We start from the raw sequence: 18,568 nt of genomic DNA on the forward strand, positions 1-18,568 counted from the left end.
CTCCCGGGACGGAGCCAGAACGGCCCGCTGCGTGCCAGGACTTACGATGGGGAGAAGGAGGGAGCAAGCCCCAGCCCTGTTTTCTCGCCCTATAACTTTGCAGCCCTGTGGGTGAAATTTAAAGCCTGGTCCAGACGATGCCCCTGCAGCGCTCCCTTGAGAGCCGCCTCCGGGCAGGATCCGAGAAGTCGGAAGTGCGGCCCCCAGAAGCCGCGGGCCAGACCTTTTGTTCCCAAAACCTGGCGCCTCGCAGGCCAGAGCTGCACGAGAGCCCGGCCTGGTCGGTCTCGCCCGGCTCCGAGCGCCGTGGGAGCCCTGCAGCGGGTGTGGAGACGGGCGCGCGGATACGTGGTGCGAACTGCATCACGGTTTGATCTGCCGACTGAACCACAGGGGCTGCTTGGCAGAGGGATGGAGGTGGAGTCATACATCTCCACTTACTTATATAGATATAGGAATAAATATTTTTGCACAAAAAAAGCCCAACTCCTATGGGAGGCCTGCTGTGCTCAGCTCCCCACGCAGGAAACGTGGAGCTGCTGGAAGTATGCATGCCCCACGGTGCTTGCGGGGGGGGAGCGGTTTGCTGTGGCACTGGGGGCAGCTTCTGAGGGGCTTTCTGAAGCAGGGCAGGGGGCTTCGAGGCCTCCTCCGCTGCATGGGGGCACAGTGGATGCCCACCAAGGAGGGGGTCGCTGTTCTGGTTGAACCGGGACTGCCTGCAGCGACGGCCTCCGCGCAAGGGGCAGAAACAGGGCAAAGCCCAGCGTCCCTCCAAGCCTGCTGACAGCCTGCACGGCGGGAGGAGCGAGAAGTGGGAGTGGTGGAGGCAGCTGCCTGGTTCAGCGAGTGCAGCCGGAGCCAGAGGCAGCGAGGGAAGTGCTGGCGCGGCAGCGTGTCTGGAGCACCTCTCCTGCCATGGCCAGTAAGTCCCGGGGGCGCCCCCCAGCACCCCCTGCCCTGCCGGGTCCCTCTCAGGACTCGCCTGCCAACGTGCTTCCTTTGCCTTGCAGAGCCGAGTCTCCCCGTCTCACTGGCGACGATGCTGAGCGTGTGCCTGGCCCTGGGGAGCCCCAGCACAGGTACCCTGCCCCGGGGGGCCTCTTCCCTGCGCCAAGGGAGACCCCCGCGCGGTGCCAGCGGCCCCTTCGGTCCCTCCGGCGGGGGTCGGGGCTGGGGTCTGCAGGCGATGCAGGGCCCGGAGCGGGCGCGTGGCTCTGCTGCCCGGGGGGAGGTTATCCCAAAGGGGCTCCCTGGTGAAGCGTGTGGGGTTATTCTGGTTTGCCGAGTCCCTACGGTGAGCGGCCGGACCTGCGCGGGGCACCAGAAGCACCGGGTCCGAGGTGGCTGGTGCCGGCGTCGGACACAGGCCTTGCAGGGTCAAACACTTCCATCCCAGCCTTTTCGGCAGCGTTTTCTTTTGCCTCGTGCCCCGGGTGCAAGTTTCTGAGCTCCCCGTGCGCTGCCAGGGCCGCGAGAGCTGGCAGGTGGCTGGCAGGGCGATCTCTCCCCGACGGGACCCCGAGCGCCGGGGTGCTGGCCCTGGGGAAAGGGTCTCCCCTGCGCACCGTCTGGGAACAGCCCGGCCGCGCTCCTGGCCAGGGTGAGAGGTTGAGGCACTGCCTCCCCCGGAGCCAGGCTGTTTGGAGGAGCTTTGCAGCACTTGGCAGCACCCCGCCAGGCCAGGGCTGCACGGACACGTCCAAAGAAAACAGCAAGCAGCAATCTTAGATCGAAGGGAAGGGCAGGGACGTCTCCGCGGGCTCGCTCTAGCCAAGGAGACGCGTCTGCCAAAGGTGCTGCGCCGGGCTTCGACAGGAGGCAGCAAGGCCTCGGCACAAGGCGGACGCGCCGGCCAGGGCCTAGCCCCGGGCGCTCGCCGCGTCCTCCCCTGGCGCGCTCAGGCTGGGCGCCGGTGCACATGGCTCCTGCCCCGGCGGCATTTTTCTCTGGAGCCCGGTATCAGCAAGGAAGTTGGTTTCTACGCAGATAAGCGCCGCGGTGCCCGAGCCGCTGTCGAACGAAGGAAGCCTCTGGCCCTTTCTGCTGCGTGACGGCCAAGGGTGGGTCTCACGGCTGCAGGCGCTGTTTGGGGTGTTGCACGACGTGAAGGACATGCTCACGCAGCCCCGTCGGAGGCGCCCGAAGTGGAATTTCCCTTGGCAGCTCCGCGGGGACGGGCCGTGCCAGGAGGGAATTGCTTCTCCGCCGTTCTCACGCACAGCACCCTGCACGGCCCGGGCCCGGGGCTGGTCTCCAGAGGAAGCAGCGGAGCGGGAGGGATGTTTGTCTGACCGCGGCCCAGCCGACGGCCCGGGTGCTTGGCATTCTTTCCTTCCTCCTTTCCTGGCCCGCGGGGCTCGGGGGCGGCCTGTGCGTGTGTGCGAGATGCAGCGCTTCGCCTCCCAGCTGCAGGACCCGGGCTGAACCCGGGCACCGGGGCGCTCCTGAATGCTGCAGAAGTCCGGGTCTGCATTTGTACCTGCTGCACGCCGCGGCGGGGCTTCGTGTGGAGCAGACACGACGCCGGCTCCGTCGCCAGCGCCAGGCAGGCAGCAGAGTTGGGGCGAACCCGGCTGCAATGCACCTGCAGCGTCCCGGGGACACGTCGCCGAGGCCGGGAGCTCCTGGGGCCAGGCAGACTCGCCCAAGGAGCAAAGCAAACATGCCCTGAACTCATCGGGCCGCTGTGTCCGGCCGCAGCGGGCTCCCGGGCGGCATGGGAGGGCTTTGCCAGGCCGGCCGTGCTGGTGTGCATGCTGCTGGGACTAAGGAGGATGTCGGGAGCCGTTCGCCCTCGTTGAGAAATAACAATTTGCCAAGTGGAAACATCCTGCTGCGGGAGGTAGGCACGGTCGAGAGGGGAAGCCAGGCTGGGATCGCGTGGCTCCGGCCCCCGGCAGCCTGCTGGCACCTTTGCTCACCGGGAACGTGCGGCCGTCTCCACCCCGAGGAGAGGCCAGAGGCGGAGGGGAGCAGCTCAGGTGATGAGCAGCTCTGGACCTAGAAGCAAACTCCCCCCAGTGCAAGGGGGCTCTCCCTGGGCGCTGCAGCGCGTGGCAGGGGAGAGGCACCGTTGTGGCACAGGTGCACTGGCAGAGCGGGGAGGAAAAGCCTCTTAATGCTGGGAGCAGCTTCCCCCTCCGGCACCAGCCGCCGGGGGCTTTTGCAGATGGGATGTCCAGAGCACGTGGCCCTGCGGAGACTTCCTCATAGCCCTGGGAAGACGCCGCGTGGACGTGAGAACTTCCCCTCTGCGACAAAACCCTGGGGCTAAGACATGCCCGTTCCCTCGGCCGGCCCTCACATGCCAGCTCCGCGCTGGGGGAAGAAACGAGCCTGCCTGTGCCCCAGCGCCAAGTTGCGGCGGCCCAGTGCCCTGCTTCCCGCTTGCACCCACCGCTCTCCAGCACGGCCAGAGCCAGGAGGGGAAGCAAAGGGCTGCAGGCACTGGAGGGAGGAGACGGAAGCTCCCTTCCCCGGGGCTTTGCTGGGAAAATCCTGCATGTGGCTCCCACCTGGACCAACCGGCAAGAAGCCAAAAGGCCGAGTCTCTGACTGGCGGGGACATGCCCAGGCCTCGCTCCCCTCCTTAGCACCCTGCACGGGAGCAACGCCTGGCTGCTGCGCCCCCGTCTCCGCCGCCCCCGCCACGCTCCCTGGATCGCGCACGCGCGCCGCGGCCCCGGGCCCGCTCGCTTCCTCGTGCAGAGCACGAATGCCAGCGACATCTGTCCTGCAGCTGGAGACCTGGCACGGCTACAAAGCAGCTGCTGCGCAGGGTGGAGTCTGTCCCCTCAGTGCCGAACAAGCTGCCCCCATCTCGGTCCCCAGACGAGGCAGTGGCGTGCAGGACAGGCCCTGTTACATCCGCCAGGTCTGGGCTGCAGAGGACCTGCCCCTCGCGTGGCAAGGGCTGGGGCTGGCCAAACCCAGGTGATTTGCCTTGAAAATTCATAACCAAATGCTCTGGACTGGCTGACGCACCCAGCTTCCCGCTTGCCTGGGCAAGGTGAGCGTGGCCTGCTGCAGCGGAGCAGGCCCCCCATGCACAACAGTCCCCTATTGTGCAAGCCCCTGGGATTTGCATAACTTGCTGGTGACTCGCAGCTTGGCACCGTCTCCTTCCTCCCCTGACATGCTCAAGGCGCCTCGGAGGATGACCCCAGCAGGGCACTGCTCTCCCAAGCACCGCAGCAGTCTCACCTCTGCCCTCCTCTCCTCCGTGTTTGTCCAGCCTAAGCCTCCAGGAATGCGCCGGGCTTTTATGGGCTTGTAAAAGCCAGAGGGTCCCACTGAGACGCCCCAGCTGCGCGGATCCCGGCCACGCTCCACGTGGGCCCCATGGAGCCAGGCTGCTCGCCTGGAGGGAGCGGCTCCAGCTCCCGAGCCTGGCTGCCCGCTGCCTCCGTGTGCGGTCCCCACGCCCATCACTGCCTCCACTGTCCTGGGGCCACGTGGGTGCCACCGCGGACCGCGAAGCTGGAGCAGCACGTGCGCCTGGGCCCGGGTGTCCCTGGAGCGGCGTCCCCGCTGACCACCCGCACCTCGCGTCTCCTCCGCAGCCCCGTGTGCCTCTGCCCCCCGGGCACTGCTGACCAGCCGCAGGATCTTTGCACGGAGCGCGGGGGGCCGGGCTGCACGTGGCCTCCTTCCCGGCTCGCGTGGAGTATCTGGGGCAGAGTCAGGGGCATTTACTGGGCCAAGGGGGCATCTCGTTTGGTCTCAGCTGGGGTTTGGGCTTGCAGGAGCCCCTGCCTGCACGGCCGGTAGCGCCAAGGACGCGACATCCCCGATCTCCGCAGAGGGGGTGGGAACCGGGCAGACTCCCCGTTGCTCCCAGGCCATTCCCAGTCGGAAACCCCGACCGGAGTAGGTGGCAGTGCCAAGGTGCAGCCTTCAGCCCTGGCAGGCTGTGTGGAAACCTCTTCGATGGCATCAGCGGTGCGGAGCCATTTCCTTTGCTAAATGCCTCCTATTGCAGACAGCCTGGTAGTCTGTATGGCAGCAAGGGACAGCTTTGCCCTTCTGGCCAGCATCCCCCTTTCAGGTGGGCACAGGGTCCCCTCTGGGCATGCCTAGCTACCTCCCAGGGACTGCAGTCAGCTAAAACAGCACACTGCGGGCACAAAGTTTGGAGGGAGGTGACAGAAACAGGTGAAACACGGCACTTGGCATCCTTTAGCGGGGAGCCCTCTGCTCCTTGGCTTGCTCGACACCCCCACGGCCCGCCCGCTGCCAGCTCCCGGGTTGCACTTGGCACGAGGACAGATGGAAAAAGCATCTCATCCCTGCCACAGGCTCTGGGTCATCTCAGCTTCCCCCTTCCCAGAGCCACTGCGAACGTGCACCGAGCCCCACGTCATCCCACCTCTGCCTGGCCCACACGGCTGGGCCGGAGGAGCTGCTGGCTGGGGGGGGCCGCGGGTGCGATCACCAACCTCTCTCTGTCGTCTGCAGTGGATCCCTGCTGCTACTTCCCCTGCCAGCACCAAGGCGTGTGCGTGCGGGTTGGCCTGGAGGGCTACGAGTGTGACTGCACGCGGACCGGGTACTTCGGGACCAACTGCACCCTGCGTAAGTCCCCTCCCCGCTGGGCACGGAGCGAGGGCTGGGGGGCTGGGGGAGACGCCGCGGCCCGCGGGGAAGCTCCGTAGGTCTGCCCGCGGCGGTGGTCTCAGCCACGTCAGGAGCATCGCGCCATCCCCGCGTGCTCGAGTGGGGCTTCGTGGTCCAGCAGCGCGTGAGGGCTCGTGGCCCGGGTGTCGCCGTGACGGGACCGGGACCGGGACTGGGACCGGGGCGCGCTGCTCTACCTCTCGCCCGCCTCACCCTGGTCCGTGTCTCCGCAGCCGAGTTCTGGACGCGCATCCACAAGCTGCTGAAGCCCAGCCCGGCTTTCTACCACTTCGTGCTGACCCACTTCAAGTGGTTCTGGGACATCATCAACAGCACCTTCGTCAGGGACACGCTGATGACGCTGGTGCTGAAAAGTGAGGCTGGGGCTCGTGGCGCTGGTGGGGTCCAGGGGCTGGGGAGTCGGGACTCCCGGGCGCCACGCACAGCTCTGGGAGGGACGCGGGGCCTGATGGGTTGAGCAGGGGGCTGGGAGCGTTTGGTTTGCAGCTTGCATGGACATCTGCATCGTCTCTAGGCCTGCTGACAGCTGGGTGCTCATAGCAGCCTTCACGACTGCCCGGCTGGAGGCTTCCAGCCAGCATTTGCAAAGCGCTGGGAGAGGCTGGGGGCTGCAGTAAGGGGCGCTTCCCCCCGCCAGGTCCAGGCCAGGAGTCCCAAGGAGGCCGCAGGTTGCAGCAGGGAGCGCGGGACCGAGCTGGCTGCAGGCTGCGGGACAGGCGGGCACGGGCAGGGCGGAGGAGCAGGGACCGCCGCTCGGATGCTGCAGCTCTCGGGTGGTCAGCGGCGTCCACGCTGGCCTGGGGCAATGAGGGGTGGAGGAGGGCAGCTCCGGAGACAGCTCCAGCTGCACGGCTCCATCACTGTTTATCCTCTCGCATAAATATTTGTGCGAGGCTCCCTGCAGCTTGCGTCCGAGCCGTGGCAGGCGGGTCCCGGGCTGCTGCCCTCCTGCCCCCCTCGCTCGCTCCTGCCAGGAGCATGGCAGCGGGACGAGGGCTGTCCTCAGGCAACTCTGCCGCCAGCCCCCCTCCGTGCTGCCCTGCAGCCCCAGGCTCTCGCACCCCCACCGCCCCCACAGGCCCGTGGCATCCAGGCCTCCCTAGGCACCGAGTGCCCGCGAGGGAGGCCAAGCTGAGCCCCAGAGCAGGGAGCCAGGCGGGGAGCTGCCAGACGTCTGCAGACCTCCTGGGCTGCTTATCAGGCCCAAATCTAGATCTCCCTGGTCAAAGCAAGCAGCGTGGGAGCCTTTCCCCCTTGTTGCATGGCCAGGACCTGAGTGCAGGGGTCTGTCCAGCCCACCCCAGGCCACGGCCCTGCGCCTTGCACTCGGGGAGCAGTGACAGAGCCCTGGCGCAGCGGTCCCGCTCCCGGGGCCGTGCGCTCGCTGCCCCCCTCAAGCAGCTGGCACCGGGACCCCCAGCCGCAGGGTGACCTCCTGCTGTCCCCTTTCAGTCCGGGCCAACCTGATCCCCAGCCTCCCCACCTACAACTCGGACTACGGCTACATCAGCTGGGAAGCCTATGCCAACATGAGCTACTTCACCCGCATCCTGCCGCCGGTGCCCGATGACTGCCCGATGCCCATGGGAACCAAAGGTACGTGCCCGCCTGAGCGGGGAGCGGGCTGGCAAAGGGCAGCTGGAGGCCCGTTGCACCCCCCCCCGTCCTGCCCCGCTTACTCTCTCTTCCAGCATCCGTGTCAAGCCCTCCCGTGACACAGGGTGTGGGCAAGACAGACCTAGAGTCTGACCCAGTCCGTGGCAGTGCTCGTGACCGGCGACCCCGAGGGTCGCGGCACTGGGGTCTGTTGCAAATTCCCTGCCCCGATGGCCCCGTGCAGTGAGAAGCGCGACCCCGGAGCAGGGAGCCCTGTGACCGCTCGTAACGGAGGCAGCGAGGGGAGGCACAGCTCTGTTAATCCCCCTCTCTGGGGACCAGGCGGCTCCCACACTCACGCTCCTCGTCAAGGGCTGCGCACGAGGGTGAACCCACAAAGCCGGCAGCAGGGCCCTAACCCCGATGTCTGAACAGCCACAGCTCTGGGCCAAGTTTAGTGCAGTGGTACGTGTCAGCAGGCCAGGGAAGTACTTGCCGGGCTGCACCTGCATTGCCCGGGGCACGGGATGTTGGCGGGCGCAGATCCCATGCATGCAACACGCGACCAGCCCTCCGCAGGAATCTGGCGGCTTCGGCTCCATGGGTTAAAGCCCTGCTCATCGGTCAATACAGCCATTGTATGTTGATTGACGGATAAATGCCGCCTTTACCCCAGATTTGATAACAGCCTTCATTCCCCGGGAGGGCGCACTTAGGCTGTATGTGTGTGCGGAAACAGATCTAGAGCGCGATGCGCCTGGGATTCCTGTGCCACGTTTACATCGGGTTTACATCTCTGGCATGCGAGATGGCTGTGAGCAACCTACCGCTTCCTTGCGAGATAAGCACCTGTTGGCTCGCGGTTTGAGTCAGGCCCTTACGCAAGGCTGGCACCTGGCATTCAGTCCCACCAGCAAAGCAGCACAGAGGGAGTTTAAAGCATCGCCTTGGCCCTCAGGTGCTTCTCCGGGCTGTTTCTTTACATGCAAAAGCACTGGGCTGAGCCTCAGCGTGTTGGCGAGCGGCTCTCAGGTTGCTACGCTCCACATGCCCGTGCTCCTCATGGAAGTGCTTTAGGAGATTACCACGTGCTGAGGCCTTCACTTGACCTGAGCTAAATTCAGATTCTGCTACAGGAGCAGGTTTGCTTTCCAACAAAGGCAGTACGAGCTACGTGGCAAAATCCAGCCCATGCAACAAGAACCCAGCGTCCCGCAGCCCGGGCTGCAGCCGCGCGGCACTGCCCGGGGTGTTGACGGCCCTGCCTCTGGTTCCCTCCTCTGCAGGGAAGAAGGAGCTTCCTGACCCCCAGCTCCTGGCCGAGAGGTTCCTGCTCCGACGGACGTTTGAGAAGGACCCGCAGGGCACCAACCTGATGTTCGCCTTCTTCGCCCAGCACTTCACTCACCAGTTCTTCAAGACGTCCGGGAAGATGGGACACGGCTTCACCAAGGCTCTGGGCCACGGGGTACGGACGCGGCCCTCGGCTTTCTTGCCCGCTGCCCTTGGAGTCATGCCGGACGGACGCCAGGCTCCCGGGCTGCCCCAACTCGCTGCCCGGCTCAGCCCTGGAGACTGAGATCGTGTCTGGGCAGCTGCTGCCTCTGGAGAGTGGCGGCTGCGGGTACCTATTCAGACAGAGGGAAGAGAGAAGCCCCCAAGCTGCCCACCCCCGGGGCAGTGCCTGCAGGCTGGCCAGGGCTGGGGACCAGGCCGACGTGCCTGCTGCCAGCAGGGCATGCAGCCGGGTCACGCCGCCCTCTCTTTGCAGGTGGATCTCGGGCACTTGTACGGGGACAACCTGGAGCGTCAGCACCATCTGCGGCTCTTCAGAGACGGGAAGCTCAAGTACCAGGTTCGCTGCTCTCTGCTGTAGGATGCAACGAGCCCCGTGCTCGGGCACAGCTGTGTCAGCACCAGCACCCTCCTCCCCTGGGTAGCCCTGGGGCCACAACCTTTCCGCTCCCCCAGGTGCCCGGGCCTTGGTTGAGGCTTGCTGCCCACGTGCACTCGGACGGCCTGTTTGCACCAGGCCAGGCTGCGTCCCCCTGGGTCCCGGGCAGGGGGGCTGGCCATGCGGGGGTCAGGGCAGGCAGTTCGGCGCCTCGCTGCCAGCCCGTGCTCGCCCCACAGGTGGTGGACGGGGAGGTGTACCCCCCCACGGTGCTCGAGGCGCCGGTGCACATGATCTACCCCAACGGCACCGGCCAGGAGAAGCAGCTGGCCGTGGGCCAGGAGGTGTTTGGGCTGCTGCCCGGGCTGATGATGTACGCGACCCTCTGGCTCCGCGAGCACAACCGCGTCTGCGACCTGCTGAAGCAGGAGCACCCGACGTGGGGCGACGAGCAGCTCTTCCAGACGACCCGGCTCATCCTCATCGGTGAGCGCCAGAGGGGCTGGGCTGGCAGGGCCGGGTAGGCACCTGTGCCCCAGCCCCATGCTCCTCGCTGCTGGCACGTGGCTATCTTATTTAGCTGGTGCATGCCACACGGCTCCCCTCCCCACGCGCCACCTGCGCCCGCGGCCCGCGTACCAGCCACGACCATGTGCCCTGCTGCCCGGACCCCGCTGCCAGCTGCTCACCCCGCTCCCTTGGCTCCTTTCTGCTCCCACCCAGGGGAGACCATCAAGATCGTCATCGAGGACTACGTGCAGCACCTGAGCGGGTACTTCCTGCGCCTGAAGTTCGACCCCGAGCTGCTGTTCGGGGTGCAGTTCCAGTACCGCAACCGCATCGCCGTGGAGTTCAACCAGCTCTACCACTGGCACGCGCTCATGCCGGACGCCTTCGTCATCCAGGGGCAGGAGTACAGCTACCAGCAGTTCATCTACAACACCACCATGCTCATGGACTACGGCATCGAGGGCCTGGTCGAGGCCTTCTCCAAGCAGAACGCCGGACGGGTAGGCTGGCGTGCGGGGGCGTTGCGGGAGGATGGCGGGGCTGGCTGCGTGCCTGGGTCCGGGCACCCTGCAGACAGACCTGCCAGGTGGGAGGAGGGCACTTGGGGGCAGGACCTGGTTTCCAGATGCCCCAACGCCTCTGTGGGGCAGGACCCCACCCCAGGTGGTGCAGTGTCCAGGGCCCTGGCAGCTCTCCGGGCAGCACCGTATATATCGGGGGTATGGCTGTAACCCAGGCGGTGCTGGCCATTCCCAGCCTTATGCCCCAGGGCACTTGAGAGGCCCGTGCTGGGTGCCTGGGGCGGCCGCCTGGCTCATCCTGCACCTTCCGCTGCCACCCGGCGGTTGTTCTCATGCCTTTGGGCCCCGTCTTTCCTCCTACCCTTGCCTTTGGGAGCCCTGTCCCCCACTCGCTTTGCTGCTCTCTCCGAGTGCCTAGCTCACTTGCTCTGCCTGGAAAGAAAGGGCCCCCCTCTCAGGGGTTGGTTATTGCACCACTATGGTTGGGCACAGGCGTGCAGCTGGCTCCAAGCCCTGCTGGGGCAAGCCTGTGGCCCCGGGGCACTAGCCATCCCCAGGTCCCTGGCACGAGGCAGTGAAAAGCGCCAGGCCGAGACGTCCCATGCAGCATGCCCAGGAGCAGGGCTTAGTGGGGACGGGACCTCTTGGCATGCGCTCTCTCCCTCCTTCCTGCCCGTCAGATTGGCGGGGGACAGTCCATCAACAGCAACCTCCTGAAAGTAGCCATCGGGCTCATCAAGGAGTCCCGGCAGCTGCGGCTGCAGCCCTTCAATGAGTACCGCAAGAGGTTTGGCATGAGGCCCTACACGTCCTTCCAGGAGCTGACAGGTAGGAGCCAGCCCTGCCTGCTGTGGGGGGGCTCCCCCACAGCCCGGAGCGCTGCAGCCGCTGCAGTGGGGCTTCAGCTCCGGGCAATTCGTCCCCAAATGCCCCTTTCACCCCGGTGCAGGAGAGGAGGAGAAAGCGGCGCAGCTGGAGGAGCTGTACGGCGACATCAATGCCCTGGAGTTCTACCCGGGGCTGCTGCTGGAGAAGCCGCAAGCCAACGCCATCTTTGGGGAGAGCATGGTGGAGATCGGGGCCCCCTTCTCCCTCAAGGGGCTGCTGGGGAACCCCATCTGCTCCCCCGAGTACTGGAAGCCCAGCACCTTCGGCGGCGCCACCGGCTTCGCGCTGGTGCAGACAGCATCGCTCCAGAAGCTCGTGTGCAACAACGTGCGACGGTGCCCTTACGTGTCCTTCCGCGTGCCGGACCCCAGCCCGGAGCCAGCTGAGCACAGCGCGGCCCAGCCCTCCACAGAGCTCTAGCAGTGCCACCGCGGGGAGACAGCACTGCGTCGGGGCCCGAGGCCACGTCAGCTACCGCCGCCCAGCCAGCGAGCTCTAGTGCTCCCCGCTGCAGCCAGACCCATGCCGAGGAGGGGACAGTAGTCCTGACCCGTGTCTCGGGTGTTCTCCACACCAGCTGCAGGGGCCGAATGGGAGAGGCTGGGAACTGGCTTGCGGATGCGTCCGTCGCAGCTCCTGGGATATGTCTGCACGCTACTGCTGCAACAAGTAGAAATCAGGCTGCTGGTAGGCATCGAGCATCACCTACCCTGCAGCCCAGCCTGCCGCATGCTGTATGCTGGGCACCGTGGTGCTTCCCCTCTCGTTTCTGGGTCCCCTGCCCGGGCCTGCTGAGTAGGTGCCTGAGGTCTCCCAGAGGAAATGAGGGACATTTCCTGTTCTGCACCTGCCGGGATATTCCTTCCCGGAGGAGAGAGGTATGGTTACCGTGGCCCACCTACAGCACTGCGCTGCTCACCAGCCCTTGGCACTGACCTGCCCTGGGCTCTCAACCCAGCGCCTCCCCCATCCCCTTTCTTGTGTGGGTCCCATCCTGGGGCTGCCGGGCAGGTGCTGAGGCAAAGGGGGGCTGGTTTGCTTGGGGTTGGTGGCTGCTCTGCACATTGTGAGAGTGTTTTGTTCCATGCCGGTAAAGGAGGCACCAAGTTCATCTCACAGCAGGTGGAAAACAGGAAACCTCCCACACTTCCTCCAGGAGCTCTCAGGCGCCAACTCAGCAGGTCCCGAGCAGGGGACCTAGAAGCAAGAGGGGAAATGACCTGGTGGCCAGCATACAGCACATAGCAGAGTGGGCCAAGGGGCCGGCGATGCTCAGCAGCCTAACCGCAGCCTCTCCTCTGCCCATCCCAGCATGGACGTGTCCCAGGAGCTACGACGGGCCTGTCCACGAGTCTGCTCCCAGCATCTCACCCTATTTGCTGCCTCTGCTATCACACTGGGTTTCCCTGCCGCAGCCCCAGCTCTGTGGGCTGCAGGGCTTCCCAGGGTGCAGAGCCCCCAGGCAGAGCAGGGACCGGCCCTGCACTGTGCAGCCTGTGCTGAAGTCCCAGCTGCATAAAAAATTCAGTCCTGCCCTTCAGAGGACCAGGGAATCGGGGTGGGGGGGGAGAGTAATTGAAAGTGCCAGGTGCCGATTCCAAGGTGCCTGCACTGCTACATGGTGCCAATCTGTGCTGGAAAACCTGAGCACTGGTCACTGCCATGGGCAGGCACGTCACCCCCAGTGAGAGCCCACACTGGGGGGGTCATCCCATCTCCCCCTCTCCATTGCAATAGGAGTTATCCCACCTGGAATCAAGCTGAGTGGGATTGTTTGCCGGCAGCCTCTCCACAGCCTTCACAGCCCCCCAGGAATGGGACTTTGCAGTACGAAAGGTGAAGCCGCAGTCTTGGAACTGGCTCCCATTTATTCTCTGAGCCAAGAACATCCCAGCACCCGTTGCAGTCCGTGACTGTGATGATGCCTCCACACCAGGGCGTCTCTCAGCATCAGAGCAGGCACTGCCGCTGCTTCCTTGCTGCCCGTGGCTTGGTGAGCTGTGCTGGGGCTTGGTGGATGAGGCAGCAGGGAGATGCCAGGAGGGAGCGTCTCAGCAGCTAGGCAGGGTGAAGGAGCAGCAGGAAGGAGAACAGGCCACGGCCAGTGGCAAGGAAGTTTTGACCCACTGCAGCCTGTGGACCCTCCAGGCCGGCAGCTGTTCCCAGCTATGCTTTGCTAGAGTCAGCTGCAGTTTTGTTCTCTACCTGTCTGGAGCAGGCCCGTGTTGCTCTGGTCACAGATAACTCCTGGGCCCTGCGAGAGAGACAGCATTGCATCATGGAGGCCACATAGGCAGGCAATGTGCAAGACGCCGGGGGTGCAAGGCTCAGCACCAGCATCTTGGAAGCTGCACGGCAAGGACTCACTTCTGCCCCCACTGCAGTGCACTTGTGGTGGTGGCAGAAGCGCTCACATACCGGGGTCCAGTGATGCAGCAGGCAGCTGGGATGCTGCCTCTGGCAGGGGTGGCTCAGAGGCATTTGATGCAGCACCTGCAGCCGAGCGCACCTCTGCCGGGCAGAGGCAGATATCGATGGTAACGGCCAGCACAGCACCAGCCTGCTCCCTGGGAGGGAGGCACTCAGACGTCTCAGGCTGGTAGAGGTGCAGAGTGGTGCAGATGTGTGGGGGAGCTGGTGAAGCTGCTGTGCCCACATCTGGTCTCCTTCCACGGGGTTCCTCAGCTGCAGCAGCAGATGTGGCTCCACCGGGGCTGGGGCAGCGTCCCTGAGGACTGGTCTCGCTCTGCACCGACACTTGTGAGTCCTGAAAGAGCAGCATGTGCATCAGGAGGAGCAGACAGGATGGGCATAGTGCCAGGTCTATGGCTGGGGTAACTCAGCCCCACTGCAGAGCAGGAGCAAGTCGGCAGCTGAGACCAAGCTCCAGATTAGCTGCAGGTCTCGCTCAGCGCCTGCTATTGCCTCTGCCAGCATCAAGGGCAGATCGCTGGCCAACAGGCAGCTCCCGACTGGAGCAAAATGCAGGGCCCTAGCAGGAACAGGAGCATCATTGAAATGAGACTGGCAGAGACCAACTCACGGATGCCCAGCGCAGACAGGCAATGAGTGCAGGACAGGACAGGGCTGGCAGCAGGGATCTGAGCACAGCACTACTGCACAAGGGCTCAGGGAGCTGCAAGGAGCAGGCAGCCCAGTCACGGGGACAGCCCTTGTGCACGTTACCTCTGGCTGGGCCTGCGTTGCCCCTGTGGGAGCTGTGGGGCCAGGGCCTTCCAGGCTGCGGGGGGCAGGGGTCTCATCCAGGCTCAGGGTGTCGATGGCACACTCCACTTCAAAGGTCCTGTGGGGTGAGGAGGCGTCAAGGATGGCTGTGATGGGCTGGGATGTCAAGAGAAGCCCCCGGCCCTTTTGGTTTCCTCAGCGACCCCAGCTCCTGCCCCACCTCGCCGTGCAGGTAGCCCTTGGGGCTGGTGGCCGGTCACTGGGAGATGTGCATGCTCCCAACCCCTGCAGCCCAGGCCCAGGAAAGTCCTTGATGTGGCCTGGAGGCACCGGCCTCTCCATCCCTACATGCTGGGCTGTCAGGGCTTTCCCACGGGGGGCCAGGACGTGAGCTGCAGCCAGTGCCCCTGCCCTGAGCCCAGCTCACCTGTTCTCATAGGCTCCGTCCACCTCCAGGTAGTTCCTCCTCCAGCTCCTGCCGCTGGAGGGTTTGGGAGAAGCTGCAGAACAGAGGCAGACTTGTTTCTCCAGGAGCAGGTGGTGAGGACAGCTTGGCTGTCCTGCAAAGGTGATGGGGACCTCGACCCCCTGCTGCTCAGAGGCCCCAAGTGGGTGACCACATACCCAAGGTCAACTGCTCCCACCCCACGGGGCAGGCCCTCCTGGGCATGCGGTCACCCACATGGACCTGCTATAGGGCTGGGTCAGAGCAAACAGGCTATGAGCCTCGGGCCTGCTCCCCTCTATTCCCAGTCCCAGCAAGAGCAGCCCCTCCACCCTCCCCTGCTCCTCCAGCTGTGCCTCGGGCCGAGGGCTCACCAGTGCTGCTGCCCTTGGTGCGCTCCATTTTCTGCCACAAGAAGTAGACGCCCATGGAAAGGAGAATCAGAGCCAGGGATGCCGAGGCTCCCGCCACTACGGGGACTTCGTGTTTATCCAGGCCCAGGAGCCAGCTCACGCCACCTGGGGATGCCTGCCTGCACAGAGCCAGCAGTGAGAGGGGGGCACCAAGATGTGCCAGGAGCCCAAACACACCCAGGCCCATAACAGGATGGATCTCAAGCAAGCACAATCCCCTGCCTACCATCTCGGTGCAGCCACCTCTGGGGCCAGATGTGACAGCTTCTTGGGAGCTCACAGCAACGCTGCATGACCGAGAGGGCAGGAACAGCCCACAGGAGGCACGAAGCTGCCATTGTGATGTGGGGATTGCAGTACACTCTGAGCCCAGGACCTTACCTTTCTGTGGGGCGCAGCCCCCAGCCAGGGGCCTCGGTTGTGCTCTTATGTCCCCCCAGGGTTGATAAGCGCTGTATGCTGGGGGCAGTCCCGGAGGGCGGAGAAGACATCGCATGATGGGATCTGGCTGGGGTGCCCTTGATCCAGCTCCCCAGGGGAGACTTGGTGACCCTGGCCGGCACCCAAACCACACTGCCTTGAGGGGCTGAGATGCCACATTCCCGAGCATCCTGCTCCAGGACTGGCATCAGGGTGGGGACCTCTGCTGTGGGCAGGAGCCTCCTGGCAGGGGAGGAGCTCAAGGCTGGAGACAAAGAGAGAAGCGCTGCTTGACTTGATGCCAACGGGACTGTCCAGGACGCTGCAGAGCCAGAGCTCTGGGCATGCCCCAGATGAAAGACTTCACCAAGCCAGGCCAACGCACAGCTCAGCAGGGCTACCGGGAGTGCAGAGCCCTGGACAGCAGCAGCAGAGACCTAGTCTGGGGGGACCTTGGGAGGTGCTGTGAAAACCTTGCACCAGGAATCACTAGGACATGCAGGGCAGCCAGTAGTGTTTGGGTCAGAACAAGCCAGGTGCTTCAGTGCTCTGTGCCCATGGCTGGAGAACTCCAGAGGGATCAGGACTCAACAGTGATTCCTGGGGGCACCATCTTCTCCCTGGACCCACCAGCACTGGCATCCCGGCCCCAGGCCGACTGAACCCTGCAGCACCGCTGGGGCCTGCTTGGAAGATCTGGACTCGTGCTTACCTGGCTCTGCATGGCTGCAGCAGAGCTGTGGGATGCTGGAGAGAAGCATGCAGAGCACCAGGTCCTTCATGCTTCTCACCCAGTGCTCACGGCTCTGGAGAAGCTGCTCAGGTCACAGCCACCTGGGAGAAGCAGAAACAGAGGGTAGAGATGGACACAGAGGGTGGAGACCCACCCCCTGCCCTGATCCCAGCCCTGCCCCTTTCTTGGAGATGCTCCCCTCCAACATCAGACCCTGCCAGCTGGAAGAAGGGTTAGCATGCAATGGCGCTGCACCCAGATGCCATGCTACAGAGCCCTACCATCATCCCGCCCAGAGACAGGCACCACCCCAGGTCCTGGCTTTACCCTCCCCACACAGAGATGTCTCCTTTGTCAGGGAAGTGGGGCATGGGCCAAGTACTTGCACCGTCTGCAGCCAGCCGTCACCCTCAGGTCCCTGTTCAGTCTGCCCTTGGCGCAGCCTTAAAGAGCATCTAACCCTTTCTGCCTGTGTGTGGGGGAGGCTGGAGTCCATGTCCTTTCCATTCCTCCTCTATGAACCAGAGACCTGGGGGGCCATGAACCTGCTGCCGCTAGCTTCAGACCCCCACAGTGCTGCAGCATGGTCTCTAGAGAGCACAAGGAGCCCTGGGCTGAGGGACCTGCTGAGCGATGCCTCACAGAGCACGGGGCGGGAGGAGGATTACTGAGTGCACGATCAATTATTCCAATTTCTAGGAAGAAAGTGGGAGCTTAAAAGGACACAAGCAACCGACAGGGACTTGTTTCCCTGCAAACAGCTCACCAGGTTAAACTGCCAGGGCACACGAATCATTCACCTGCTGGCAGCTGGGTTTCACCCACCCCCCAACCTGCTCCCAGAAAACAAAGCCCCAACCTGGCCCTTCTCCTCCCAGCGTGGCTCCCTGCTGCCCAGGCTCTGACCCCTGTGTCCCCAGCAAGGCCCCTAGAGCCATGGCCAGGAAGCAGAAAGGATGGTTAAATGCCAGTTTCCCTTTCCCCGACTGTGCGGCTTGTTACATTTCTGCACTCTAGCAGGCTAAGGGCAGCAAACCTTGCCGGCTCAGTCTGACTTGCTCTCCCCGGTTTCACTGCCTTGCTCCTGGGCACTGGTGCCCAACTGTTTGCTTGGATTTTCAACAAAACACTGCTTTCGCTGTTTTGCAAAAAAAAAAAAAAAAAAGGCCAAACCCCCAGACAATTTAACTTTCCATCTATAGTCACTTTTTTCCCTAATAAAGTTTCTATCTGGGGCCTAAACATCCTTTAATTTCTTGTTCTTTGGAGTCCTGTCCTGCCCTCACACCTGGTGCTGGGTTTGGTGATTGTTCTGCCTTGAAGTTAGACTCTCTCTAGACCACTCTGGGGTCTCGTGTCTTTCTTTCATCCATCAGCCATTTGGGTATTTCAGTGTGGGCTTGGATCCTGATAGGCAAGTTCTGCTCCCAGAGCTCAGTCACTCCATCAGATCTGGAATAACTCAGGTGGTTTCACTGTGGTGTTACTGGGTGCAGAATTAAGCCTACCGGTAAAGGCTCCATGTTTCCTGGCTGATCTCACCCGGGATATTTTGCTTTCCCAGGAAAAGCACTCACAGCAGGCACTCAGATCTTACCTGGCAACAGTTCTCTCAAATTCCAGCGAGTGTCCTTCTGAAGGGGACAGGTCAGGCACACAGTAGAGGGCTTCAGTTTAATGCCAGCCTCTTCAAGATCTGAAGTATACAGAGAATAAAGTAGGCTGAGAAGATCCACAGCTCAGTGCAAGCCGATACTTCCCCTGCTGAAGCAAGGAGGAGGTCTAACCTTCAACTGATGTCGGGGGATTTCATGGGAGCTGGCATAAGCCTGGGCTCAGGGCCCCTCCACCTTACTCTCCAAATGTCTTGAAACATGGGGAAACTTTGCCATCAGGATCCTGTATTTGCTTGGCAAACAAGCCAAGCAATGGAAAGGGATGGGATGACATGCAGGGCCCTGACAGGGACAGATGGAGGCAGGCAGCATGCAGCCAGGTCATGCAAGGTGAGAAGAGTATGGGGCAGAGAGAGAAAGACACACTTCTTGTTTTTAAAGCAATGCAAGTGGGAAACAAGATAACAGCAGGGATGGCCCTGCAGGGCTGGTGTCCAGACAAACCTTCACACACGCTCTAGAAAGGTGGTGCCCCTTCCCTTCAATGCCAGGACCAGGCAAGGCAGGCATTCCCAGTGGCTGTTGGGCTCAGGCTCAGCTGGGGGCATGTCCTTTGCTGAGCAGCAATGGTGGGGCGGGGGAGACTGGGCAATTGAGTGGCTTTTCCACCATGCCTGGCCTCCAGCTGCCTGCCAGAAAGCTGAGC

The 18,568-nt window shown here is 63.6% G+C and overlaps 1 protein-coding gene across 1 annotated transcript; it reads left to right on the forward strand.

Moving 5' to 3' along the window:
* The first annotated feature begins 857 nt into the window (after positions 1–857).
* PTGS1 (prostaglandin-endoperoxide synthase 1) lies at positions 858–13,134 on the forward strand. Its single transcript, XM_019510859.1, has 11 exons — positions 858–925; positions 1,014–1,082; positions 5,461–5,577; positions 5,853–5,993; positions 7,093–7,236; positions 8,523–8,704; positions 9,008–9,091; positions 9,370–9,616; positions 9,854–10,140; positions 10,842–10,989; positions 11,111–13,134. Exons 1-11 carry the CDS (start codon positions 919–921, stop codon positions 11,467–11,469), a joined length of 1,785 nt encoding a protein of 594 aa, XP_019366404.1. The 5' UTR covers positions 858–918; the 3' UTR covers positions 11,470–13,134.
* The last annotated feature ends 5,434 nt before the right edge of the window (positions 13,135–18,568 follow it).

This window comes from Gavialis gangeticus, unplaced genomic scaffold, assembly GCF_001723915.1.
Source record: "Gavialis gangeticus isolate Ggan-Ray unplaced genomic scaffold, GavGan_comp1, whole genome shotgun sequence".
NCBI classification, from domain to species: domain Eukaryota; kingdom Metazoa; phylum Chordata; order Crocodylia; family Gavialidae; genus Gavialis; species Gavialis gangeticus.